The sequence below is a fragment of the Heptranchias perlo genome, chromosome 4 (assembly GCF_035084215.1).
Source record: "Heptranchias perlo isolate sHepPer1 chromosome 4, sHepPer1.hap1, whole genome shotgun sequence".
Lineage (NCBI taxonomy): Eukaryota > Metazoa > Chordata > Chondrichthyes > Hexanchiformes > Hexanchidae > Heptranchias > Heptranchias perlo.
In genome coordinates, this window is record NC_090328.1 from 94,350,623 (window position 1) to 94,363,462 (window position 12,840).

General features: G+C 41.1%; 1 protein-coding gene across 3 annotated transcripts in view; it reads right to left on the reverse strand.

The window, feature by feature from the left end:
* Positions 1-6,595: 6,595 nt before the first annotated feature.
* Positions 6,596-12,840, reverse strand: part of dennd4c (DENN/MADD domain containing 4C) — a 201,815-nt gene continuing 195,570 nt past the window's right edge. For all 3 annotated transcript variants that reach the window (XM_067983316.1, XM_067983317.1, XM_067983315.1), the window contains exons 30-33: positions 10,746-10,863; positions 9,381-9,534; positions 8,954-9,018; positions 6,596-7,860 (exon numbers count right to left, since the gene is read on the reverse strand). In XM_067983316.1, coding sequence (XP_067839417.1) covers positions 7,724-7,860; positions 8,954-9,018; positions 9,381-9,534; positions 10,746-10,863 — 474 coding nt within the window. In that variant the 3' untranslated portion in view covers positions 6,596-7,723. The remainder of the gene's footprint in view (positions 7,861-8,953; positions 9,019-9,380; positions 9,535-10,745; positions 10,864-12,840) is intronic.

Consider the following 12,840-nt stretch of genomic DNA (forward strand, 5'->3'; position numbering starts at 1 on the left):
CGGGATTTCAGAGCGCTGAGAACAGCTGAGAGGAGCCGAGCCGAGCGGAGGGAGCGTCCGATAAAAGGCGGGATTTCAGAGCGCTGAGAGGAGCCGAGCCGAGCGGAGGGAGCGTCCGATAAAAGGCGGGATTTCAGAGCGCTGAAAGGAGCCGAGCCGAGCGGAGCTGCGACCGAGTTCGAAGTGACGTCAGGAATCAGATCGGGACGCGACACAGGGGAGGCACCTGATTGGTGAGTAGGTTCAGGTGAGTATTTCTACTTATCGACAGTAACTGAAGTAAAAAGAAAGGGAAGGTCTGCAGGTCTTATAGGAAGTAGCGTTTATTTTTTAGTCAATCAAGGTCCCTCGTGTAATTAACATTCTCTAAATTGAGAACAATTTAAAGGAGTAAACTCCTTAAAGTTAGTGGTAAGTAGTTTTTCTTTCCTTTTTTTTCCTCTTGACTTTGGAGTTGTTCTTAAGCTAATTTAAGGGTTAAGTCATGGCAGGAGATCCCAGGGCCGTGTCATGTTCCTCTTGTGGGATGTGGGAATTCAGGGCTCCTTCCTGTATCCCTGATTCCTTCACCTGCGGGAAGTGTGTCCAGCTGCAGCTATTGTTTGACCGCTTGACGGCTCTGGAGCTGCGGATGGATTCACTTTGGAGCATCCGCGATGCTGAGAAAGTCGTGGATAGCACGTTCAGTGAGTTGGTCACACCGCAGATAAAAATTACTGAGGGAGATAGTGAATGGGTGACCAACAGACAGAGGAAGAGTAGGAAGGCAGTGCAGGGGTCCCCTGCGGTCATCTCCCTCCAAAACAGGTATACCGTTTTGGATACTGTTGGGGGAGATGGCTCACCAGGGGAAGGTGGCAGTGGCCAGGTTCATGGCACCGTGGCTGGCTCTGCTGCACAGGAGGGCAGGAAAAAGAGTGGCAGAGCTATAGTGATAGGGGACTCGATTGTAAGGGGAATAGACAGGCGTTTCTGCGGACGCAACCGAGACTCCAGGATGGTATGTTGCCTCCCTGGTGCAAGGGTCAAGGATGTCTCGGAGCGGCTGCAGGACATTCTGGAGGGGGAGGGTGAACAGCCAGTTGTCGTGGTGCATATAGGCACCAACGATATAGGTAAAAAACAGGATGAGGTCCTACAAGCTGAATTTAGTGAGTTAGGAGTTAAACTAAAGAGTAGGACCTCAAAGGTAGTAATCTCAGGATTGCTACCAGTGCCACGGATTAGTCAGATTAGGAATGACAGGATAGCTAAGATGAATACGTGGCTTGAGAGATGGTGCAAGCTGGAGGGATTCAAATTCCTGGGCCATTGGAACCGGTTCTGGGGGAGGTGGGACCAGTACAAATTGGACGGTCTGCATCTGGGCAGGACTGGAACCAATGTCCTAGGGGGAGTGTTTGCCAGTGCTGTTGGGGAGGGTTTAAACTAATGTGGCAGGGGGATGGGAACCGATGCAGGAAGTCAGTGGGAAATAAAGTGGTGACAGAAACAAAAGGCAGTAAGGGAGAGTGTACAGAACATGACCGGACAGATGGTCTGAGAAAGCAGGGCAAAGACCAAGGGAAGTCTAGATTAAACTGCATTTATTTCAATGCAAGAAGTCTGATGGGCAAAGCAGATGAACTCAGGGCATGGATGGGTACATGGGACTGGGATGTTATAGCTATTACTGAAACATGGCTAAGGGAGGGGCAGGACTGGCAGCTCAATGTTCCAGGGTACAGATGCTATAGGAAAGATAGAGCAGGAGGTAAGAGAGGAGGGGGAGTTGCGTTCTTGATTAGGGAGAACATCACGGCAGTAGTGAGAGGGGATATATCCGAGGGTTCGCCCACTGAGTCCATATGGGTAGAACTGAAAAATAAGAAGGGAGAGATCACTTTGATAGGATTGTACTACAGACCCCCAAATAGTCAACGGGAAATTGAGGAGCAAATATGTAAGGAGATTACAGACAGCTGCAAGAAAAATAGGGTGGTAATAGTAGGGGACTTTAACTTTCCCAACATTGACTGGGACAGCCATAGCATTAGGGGCTTGGATGGAGAGAAATTTGTTGAGTGTATTCAGGAGGAATTTCTCATTCAGTATGTGGATGGCCCGACTAGAGAGGGGGCAAAACTTGACCTCCTCTTGGGAAATAAGGAAGGGCAGGTGACAGAAGTGTTAGTGAGGGATCACTTTGGGACCAGTGATCATAATTCCATTAGTTTTAAGATAGCTATGGAGAAGGATAGGTCTGGCCCAAAAGTTAAAATTCTAAATTGGGGAAAGGCCAATTTTGATGGTATTAGACAGGAACTTTCAGAAGTTGATTGGGAGAGTCTGTTGGCAGGCAAAGGGACGTCTGGTAAGTGGGAGGCTTTCAAAAGTGTGTTAACCAGGGTTCAGGGTAAGCACATTCCTTATAAAGTGAAGGGCAAGGCTGGTAGAAGTAGGGAACCTTGGATGACTCGGGAGATTGAGGCCCTAGTCAAAAAGAAGAAGGAGGCATATGACATGCATAGGCAGCTGGGATCAAGTGGATCCCTTGAAGAGTATAGAGATTGCCGGAGTAGAGTTAAGAGAGAAATCAGGAGGGCAAAAAGGGGATATGAGATTGCTTTGGCAGATCAGGCAAAGGTGAATCCAAAGAGCTTCTACAAATACATAAAGGGCAAAAGGGTAACTAGGGAGAGAGTAGGGCCTCTTAAGGATCAACAAGGTCATCTGTGTGCGGAACCACAAGAGATGGGTGAGATCCTGAATGAATATTTCACATCGGTATTTACGGTTGAGAAAGGCATGGATGTTAGGGAACTTGGGGAAATAAATAGTGATGTCTTGAGGAGTGTACATATTACAGAGAGGGAGGTGCTGGAAGTCTTAACGCGCATCAAGGTAGATAAATCTCCGGGACCTGATGAAATGTATCCCAGGACGTTATGGGAGGTTAGGGAGGAAATTGCGGGTCCCCTAGCAGAGATATTTGAATCATCCACCGCGACAGGTGAGGTGCCTGAAGATTGGAGGGTAGCAAATGTTGTGCCTTTGTTTAAGAAGGGCGGCAGGGAAAAGCCTGGGAACTACAGACCAGTGAGCCTGACATCTGTAGTGGGTAAGTTGTTAGAGGGTATTCTGAGGGACAGGATCTACAGGCATTTGGAGAGGCAGGGACTAATTAGGAACAGTCAGCATGGTTTTGTGAGAGGAAAATCATGTCTCACGAATTTGATTGAGTTTTTTGAAGGGGTAACCAAGAAGATAGATGAGGGCTGTGCAGTAGACGTGGTCTACATGGACTTCAGCAAAGCATTTGACAAGGTACCGCATGGTAGGTTGTTACATAAGGTTAAATCTCATGGGATCCAAGGTGAGGTAGCCAATTGGATACAAAATTGGCTTGACGACAGAAGACAGAGGGTGGTTGTAGAGGGTTGTTTTTCAAACTGGAGGCCTGTGTCCAGCGGTGTGCCTCAGGGATCGGTGCTGGGTCCGCTATTATTTGTTATTTATATTAATGATTTGGATGAGAATTTAGGAGGCATGGTTAGTAAGTTTGCAGATGACACCAAGATTGGTGGCATTGTGGACAGTGAAGAAGGTTATCTAGGATTGCAACGGGATCTTGATAAATTGGGCCAGTGGGCCGATGAATGGCAGATGGAGTTTAATTTAGATAAATGTGAGGTGATGCATTTTGGTAGATCGAATCGGGCCAGGACCTACTCCGTTAATGGTAGGGCGTTGGGGAGAGTTATAGAACAAAGAGATCTGGGAGTACAGATTCATAGCTCCTTGAAAGTGGAGTCACAGGTGGATAGGGTGGTGAAGAAGGCATTCGGCATGCTTGGTTTCATTGGTCAGAACATTGAATGCAGGAGTTGGGATGTCTTGTTGAAGTTGTACAGGGCATTGGTGAGGCCACACTTGGAGTACTGTGTACAGTTCTGGTCACCCTATTATAGAAAGGATATTATTAAACTAGAAAGAGTGCAGAAAAGATTTACTAGGATGCTACCGGGACTTGATGGTTTGACTTACAGGGAGAGGTTAGACAGACTGGGACTTTTTTCCCTGGAGAGTAGGAGGTTAAGGGGTGATCTTATCGAAGTCTATAAAATAATGAGGGGCATAGATAAGGTCGATAGTCAAAATCTTTTCCCAAAGGTAGGGGAGTCTATAACGAGGGGGCATAGATTTAAGGTGAGAGGGGAGAGATACAAAAGGGTCCAGAGGGGCAATTTTTTCACTCAAAGGGTGGTGAGTGTCTGGAACGAGCTGCCAGAGGCAGTAGTAGAGGCGGGTACAATTTTGTCTTTTAAAAAGCATTTGGACAGTTACATGGGGAAGATGGGTATCGAGGGATATGGGCCAAGTGCAGGCAATTGGGACTAGCTTAGTGGTATAAACTGGGCGACATGGACATGTTGGGCCGAAGGGCCTGTTTCCATGTTGTAAACTTCTATGATTCTATGATTCTATGATACGTCACTAATAAATCCAATAAGGAATTCAGGAGAAACTTCTTTCGCCAGAGTGGTTAGATTGGAACTTGCTACCACATGGAGTAGTTGAAGCAAATAGCATAGAAACATTTAAGGGGAAGCTAGATACTACGAGAAAGGAATAAATGATATGCTGGTAAGGTGGGAGGTGACTCGTGGAGCATAAACACTGCAACCACAAGTTGCCTGTTTTTGTGCTGTAAATTCTATGAAAAGCAAAACTAGAAAAGGAAAATGAAGTCAAAAATAACAGTGCTGACTTGGAGGACATCTTAATTGGGCAGAAAAGTTAACAAAGACAACAAATTAGTGGGAAATCCTACAAGGGAAAAGGAAGCATATTAAAAATGCTAGAGACAAAAAAATTAAAGACCAAACTTAAAGGGAGGCATATATTGAAACCAATTTCATTGCCCAGACACAACGAAGTTCCTAGAAAAAAATTAGGGCCCAAAATCCCTGGCGCTACAAGGATTTCCAAATATAACATTCTTTTCGAGAAGGGAAGGCTAGTCTGGGTAATAGACCAGTTACTTCAATCTGGACAAATTGCAAGAATCCATAATTCAAGCCTAGGACAATCAAGGACTGCCAGCACACAATTGTTAAAGACAACTTTGTTCCACAATAGTGACTTACTATCTAGATAGAGGGAATGCAATAGATGTAGTGTACATGGGTTTTCACAAGGCAGTTCACAATGTTCCACAGAAGGCTTATTAAGAAAAATTTAGATACAGGGGAAAAAAAGGTTTTGAATTAATGGACGTTGCTTGAATTGGAGAAGGCTGGAAGTGGTGTACCCCACGGTCAGTACTGCATCCACTTTTGTAGCATTGCTCAATCGGAGGAAATGGTATGGATCTTAGCTGTGTTGGAATAGGCTGCGAAGGTACAGTGCCAATTCTGGACCAAGAATCAGAGCTACCAGTACAGCATTACCTACTGATTTCACTGTATAGGGAGTGTTACAGCATTAACAAAGAATTTTACTTTTATATCTAATTTGGATTGGATATGGGGAGCACTATCAAAATCTGCTGATGGCACAAATAGGGAGTTTTGGAAAACAAAGATTTGAGGAGGATTTAGGCAGGCTAGTGGAATGAGCAGATAGCAGCTGTGATGTGTAGTAAAGTGGGAGGTGATGCATATTGGGAGGAAAAGTAAGCAATAGAAGCACAAATTTAATGGAAATTCACTGCGCCGTGGAGTGAGACCTAAAGGTGCAGATTCAACATCCCAATCAACAACATGCGTTTATTATAGCACCTTAAATGTAGTAAAACGTCCCAAACCACTTCACAGAAGCGTTATCAAACAAAATTTGACACCTAACCACATAAGGAGATAGTAGGACAGGTAACCAAAAGCTTGGTGAAAGAGGTAGGGTTTAAGAAGGGTCTTAAATGAGGAGAGAGGTTTAGGGAGGGAATTCTAGAGCTTAGGGCTGCCAATGATAGAGCGATGAAAATGGGAGATGGGTGGCAGGATATATTTTGCTAAATGTGATTTTTAAAAAAAAAATTAAATCTCAATTAAGATCATCAACTGTAATAACCCCTTGAACCAAATGAAAGAACTTGAAACAAAAAAGGATTAGCCTGATAGGGAATAAAACAGAATGTTCTTTCATTCTTCTCAGTACACTGGATCACTGGAGTCGCCTCAGCTCACAAGTTAGCCTGTTTTCTATCTTAAGTGATACAAGGAGGAACCAGGCAGATTTAAAAAAATTGAAGTTTTCATATAAAGTGCTAGATTTTGATAAGTTCATCAATTCCTTGTATAGAATAGGGGACAACTTGGAATGAAAATATTTGCTTCCCCATCACTTTTACATTCTATCCAAGATCCTCAATAAAGTCCTCAATTTTTTTCCCTATGCTGATTTCTCCCCCCACCATGTGATGTTCTTGCTGCCGTGCACATTAAAAATGACCATCCATGCCAAGTATTTTGGCTGCATGTTCTTGTGCGACATTTGATCTGAACGAGATATCCAAGTGACTTCCAGCCAGCCAATCATCTTTGTTTTCCTTGATTACTTAATGTTTCAAAGAAATTCCAATTACTCAGTCCCTTTGCCAATAAAAATGACAATCTTGTATAACTATCCTTTATTGAACAAATAATTTTGTTTATACTTTTACATACATTTTATTTAGAGAAGTATACTAACAGCTGTCACATAAAACAACTGTGTAGCTGTACAAGATTTGGACCACAGATACAATCTGCCTTTCTAGAAAAGAAGTGTTAAAATATAAAATCAATTATTTTACAGCTCAATGTGGTAAAGACTTTAATATAGGATTACATAGATATCAGAACAGAAATGTTGTCCTTCAATAGTATTTGTACGGCCACAATTTATGCAGTGCTTTCATCATTTTTCTCAGACTATCAAATCCTTAAGAAACAAGGTATCAGCAATATTTATCAGATTTATTTTTAATAAAATTACTCTGGTTTTACCACGCAGAGAGAGAGAGAGAGCGCGCCAACTGTGCTTCTACTGCAGAATGTATCAAAAATCTCAACATAAAATTACAGCATCCCTTTTATAAATGCAGAACTGCACTGTCAGACACCAGGGTAGATTTTCATCTTCACCACTTGGGCATAAAGCATCGGCTACGCACAGCACAGAGAAGAAATGTCAGACATTCTGTTAGTTATGAGCGTGCGATCTTCCCCAACTGACTTTCTTCTCTGCAATCCAATTAGGTGATGTTTTATGCCTCTGTAGTACAGACAAAAGTCTCAATTAACCTAGAATGATCCCCTAGTTTCATTATCGTAAAGCTAGTTATTTCATTCTGAATTGTAGAGAATCTGAACACTTCATTTACACTGAAAGGAAATCATCCAGTCTTTGATACTAAAAAAATACACAATGGTCAGAACCATCCTTTGTGATATTTGTACAAAACACTACATTACTATACCATTGATAGTAAATGGCAGATCTGCCTTAAGACATTTAGTGTTTAGCAGTTACATTTTATTAAATCTCTCTTCCACAGAAGTTTAGAAACATACTGAACATCTTTTTCATTATTCACAAGGCAACAAGCGCCTCAAATTGTGCAGCCATATTTCCACGTACACCAGCTCCCAAAACCTAATTCTAATCATCTAGACACATATGCTTAGTTCAAAGTGTTTACATTCATACTTTGGACATAAATCATAGTGGTTCAATTCCATAATATTATTGCAGTTCTTTTTTAGATGAAGGGAGGCTCAAAACACTTCCGGCACCACTCAATCCTGGTGCAGGGCGGTGAATCAATCGGGTGCGCCATCTTCACTTGTTCTTCAGTCAAGCGTTCGTAAGCTGTTCTGTATTCTCTATCAAAAGCATCTGAAATCACAAGTATCAAGCCAGGTTAAGATGCACCAGAGTAACACATTTGGAACTTACATTTTGTTTTTGAAGATATTAACTTCTCTACATGCCTGAAATCTGACAAAGAGCAGTTCCTAGGAGTATGGGTGCATTGGCCAAGGGAAACACTTACTCCAATTTTTCCTTCCTTCTCAAGGAAGTTCTGACTTATATCAGCATCTCTTAGAAATGCATTGATATCAGGAATATGGAGTGGGAGATGAAAATCAAAAACCTGCACACCACCACTCTGTGATGCTTCATTATTCTGCTTATTTTAAGCAGTGCAATACATCAATACAGCATTTGTTTCAGGAATTATGATTAAAGAAAGCAAAAAAAGGCTTTGGAAACTGATATAAAGTTAATCCGAAAAAAATCTTGAAACTTGGTTTGAGAACACTGTCAGTTTGACTCTCACAACTTGCCAAGAAGTTGCTCAGCTTATGTCAGCTGCTGGTGCCAAGCAAGCAGCATCATAGCGTTCAGCACAGATCAGCATCACTTCTAGTACTGGACAGCAATGGTGAGCCATCCAGGCAGATACTTCTAATACTGGCCACGTGCTGTTGAGTTGTGTTACTGGAGTTGAGAAAATTGACTTAAGTTTCAATCTCAAAGAGATGCAGATGTAAGTTTAGTTAATTTTTTTGGAAAGTACTTCACTAGAACAGAAAAGTATTTTCTATGGAATAATGCTTTACTCCAAATTTATCACCAGCTTCAAGCGTTTCGTGGACATTCTGAACACTTCTATCAGGAATAGCCACTCAGCAAATATTGAGGGGTTAGTGTGGAAAGCTGCAGCACTAGTTAAAACTTTTAGGGTAGCCAAAAGGTACAATCCACGCCACTGTCACAGCGCTTGGTATCAAGTTAATACGTTACACACCTCATGAATAACATTTAACAGCTGTACATTAGGACTGCCCAAACTTTTAAAGTGAAATTATTAAAATGAAAAAAAAGTGTGCAGGAGGCAGGGGACCATTTTCAAAAGGCTGAAGGCTGCAACAAATCTGAAAATTTTGCTTCATACATATTAATCATGGAATCCGGCCGTACTTACCAATATCAATATTCTCTCTTCCAAGAGCCACCAGGGAAAGAAAAAGAATTTCCCTGTATATACTCCTGTGGAGAAAGAAAACAGCTCCAATGACTATCCAACTGCTAATGAATCCAAATCTATCAAGCTACACATTGAAATCATCAAGATACACTATTACAAACTGAGGCAAAGGCTGCTTCCAGCAGTCATTCACAAGCATTAGAATATACAAGTATAACAGCAGGAACGAGATGGAAAATAATGACAAGATTTTAGCCAAAGCAGGAAGTAGCATCACACCTGGACCTGTAGTCAGACAGTTATTGGTGGAGGATTAGATGTCAATATAAAAGTTAAGTTATTAGTCTATGCCATTAGACAATGGTATAGACTATTTTTGTTTTCAATATTTGCATATTGCAGTGTTCTCTCGTGAGTTTCTGACCTTTGTCGCTTGGTTTCAGGATGTTTGCTGGTCTCCTTCAGGAGTAGGCATATAGGTCCAAACACATCGTTGGTCTGGATACTTCTCACAATAATATGCAGGGGACTCTTCTCTACCTGACTATCTGGAGTTAATCCACCAACCAAATCTTTGTCTGTGGATACAGAAGGTTAATTTGATACTTTAGATACAGAAGCATTCATTTTGATGACAATTTATTTTGCTGCTTTATGCTCATGGTGTGCACATCTACAAAAAAAACATTCTGTCAACAATGCATTTTGTTTTGTGGGTTTAGGTGCATAAAATTTGAAAATGAAAAGCAATTTTAAGAAAAGGACTACCTCTGCCTTTCCAAAAGTGTCAGAATGCACTGAGGGGTTTGGGAGTACAGACAATGGGAAGAAGTTAGCAAGAGTAATACAATGGATGTTCAATTCAATGTCAGACCCAAGCCCACACCAGATTGTGCAATTTAACAGATAGTATTCTAGACAGAAACTTTATGTTAATTAATTTCACGTGTCAAACTATCTTTTAATTTATATGAAACTATTGTGGAGTTATCAGTGTTTAGGTAACACATAAGTTGCACAAGACTTTTCTTGCATAAAAAGCCACAACATAGTTTTCTTAAAGTGCAAATATTTCCATCAACTTAAACTTTGTACATGTCTGTTTTTTGTACAGAAACAACTGTTGATCCGAACAGTGATTTTTTTTGTTCATTATTTCCTGTGTTCACAGTTCCTTATTTATGGACAAAAAAAAATTGTTTGAATCAGCAGTTGTTCCCATCCATTGTGATCAACTCTCAACCACTTTTGTACATTTCAAGTCAAGGGTTTTGATCCAACCAACGACAACCAAAATTGATTTGGTCAAGTAGAATACGGATTACAAATGCCCTTACAGAAAACCAGTGAAACCACCTGTTTCAATAGCTCTGAGGTTTCTTTACACTCCTAGAAATAGCAGCTCAAATACAAAAGATTTATAGAAGTTTGTATCCTTCTGGATCAGGGACACAGAGACCAACTGTATTGGCCTCTGCGCTGGCCAAAATCAGCCAAGTCAGCAAAGATCAGGTTGAGTTCCCAATCTCACTTCCCCTGGAACCTTGTTGACTTGCAAGCTGGGTGGCAATGATAAAATGAGTGACTTGTACATCAGTATTTCTTCTAAACTGAATATTTCTGACAGTGATGGGGGTGAGAACACTACATCTATTGCTGTTGCATTCGTTTTTTTTTATTGTTAGAGAAATTATTACAAGGCCAGAAATTAAGCAATAAAAGAGGCATCACATGAATGCAAAAGCTGGTGAAAAAAAGTCTTCCTATGCAGTTCATCTCAATCACTTACTCCGGTTTCTCCAACGTATATACAGGGGATCACCAGGCTCTTGATGAAGATTAGTGTTATCCCAAAGTAGCTGTATGTAGACCAATTTGCTGTCCTGTGAAAGACTTGACTGAGACATCTAGAAGGAAAAAAAGTACATGATTTTGAGAACTATTTTTCACATCTTTAAAAAATGCACTGCTGTTGAAATTTAATGTGAATTAATAAACTGTCAATAAAAAAATGTAACTGCTTCTATTCAACTTATTTGCACAGAGTATTTAAATAAAACACAAATTACACAATGCTATATTCACTCCAAGTGGATGAGACTGTATAAATCATGAGCAACCAAGTTATATTAGGGTCCTTGGCAACTTGTGTGGTATAATCAAAAAGTTTTTGCATTGCAAGTATAGTATGACTAGATATAAAGGACTTCTCTTGTTGCACAGTAGTAACAGCCCTGAGCAGATAGTCATCCTCACAGTACTGGTGATATTTGTTGTTTAGTTGAAAAGGATGCAGGAGTTGATGTGTATGTGGTGATTACTGGGACCTAACTAAGGGTTTGCAAACATTTGTTGTAGATTGCACAAGTTAGTATAGCAGTAGTGACGTCTTTCCTATCCCTCTCCTCCTCCTCCCCACCCCTCCAAAAAAAATTGTGCTCATCTGAGGGATGTTAGTGCTAGAGGAATGATGCTCTTCATTTCAGCCACCCATTTCAGTAGCAAGCATCGCAGTCAGATACAAAGTAAAGCTTTGTCTGCTCTTCCACAATGAGTCTCAGCCCCAATCTCAGTAGAGCATCCCCCACCCACACCAGCGTGACACTTTTTCCATGCAAATCATCCTGTGGACTCAGTGAGACTGCAAAATTACAAACGGTTTTGTGCTGTAGGTCCATGCCCACTAGCAACTGCATGGAGACACAAGACCCTTACAACTAAGGGATATTTTCATCCCATCAGTCTGGGCTAACAACTTGCCCTATCCTGTCAGAGAGGTGAAGCAGTTATCATACAGTGTCATGGGACATATGCCGTTACATAAATTATGTTTCTCACATCAATATAGTTTTACTTCATTTAAAAAGCAATTCACGTAGACTTTTTCTAGGATGATTTTATAGTTTCTGTTCAAAGTGGACTAATCTTCTACCATAGTAACTGATGCGCTATGCATGGTACAACTAATTAGATTTCTAGCTTCATTGTTGACTTTTGAAATGATATAAAGGAGGTTGCTGTAACTAGATTTTAGTGCTTTTAACAAAGACAAGTTATGCTATGTTTGCAAATGTAGTGATTTATAAGATGTCATCTATTTTTATTTTGAGTAATTAATGACATTCTGTCCAACTTCATTTTTGTTATAGCACAATAAACTAGTTTAAAAGCATTTTAAAAAAAATTCAACAAGATCAGGAACACAAGTTGCTGGAGAAGCTGCACCACCCTGAAGCACTGAACCACTGAACCACATAGCAAGTTACTGATCCTAGCCACACCATAGGTGCCAAGCAGATCATTAGCCTCAAATAGTTATCCCTCTTCTAACAGAACCAAAACTGGAAATGCACTCTCTGGTACCATCCACCCCTTTTAAAAAGCCTCAAAAGATCACCACTGCCAGAAAAAAAACAGCCAATAGACATGGCAAGTGATTTGTTACTGCTTCGATCTGCTTAAACTTGCATTTTCACCTTCTCTGGGACTTCAGGCAAAATTGCAGCATTTGGACAGCAAATCATGTTACATGCAGCAAAAGTATAAGTTGGCACAAGTTGCCACAGGACATTGAGCTGTGCCAAGTCTCCTGTCCTACCAACAGATAATTAGGACATTTTTAGGGGAAAAAAAACAAATGTACCTCAAACAGAATTTTCGGTTCATTATGAACATACTAACAATGACAGACAGGAAAAGACCCTCTGGTTCATCCAGCCTGTCCCATAAATTTGAGACACCATGTGATCTCTTGGGAGAGATGAAAAAAAGATAAAAACCCAGGCCAATTTGGGGGGAAAAAAATCTGGGAAATTCCTCTCTGGCCCCTTTGGCAATCAAATCTAGTCCAAGAGATCACTCTGGCCTTGAATTCTATGCGTTGC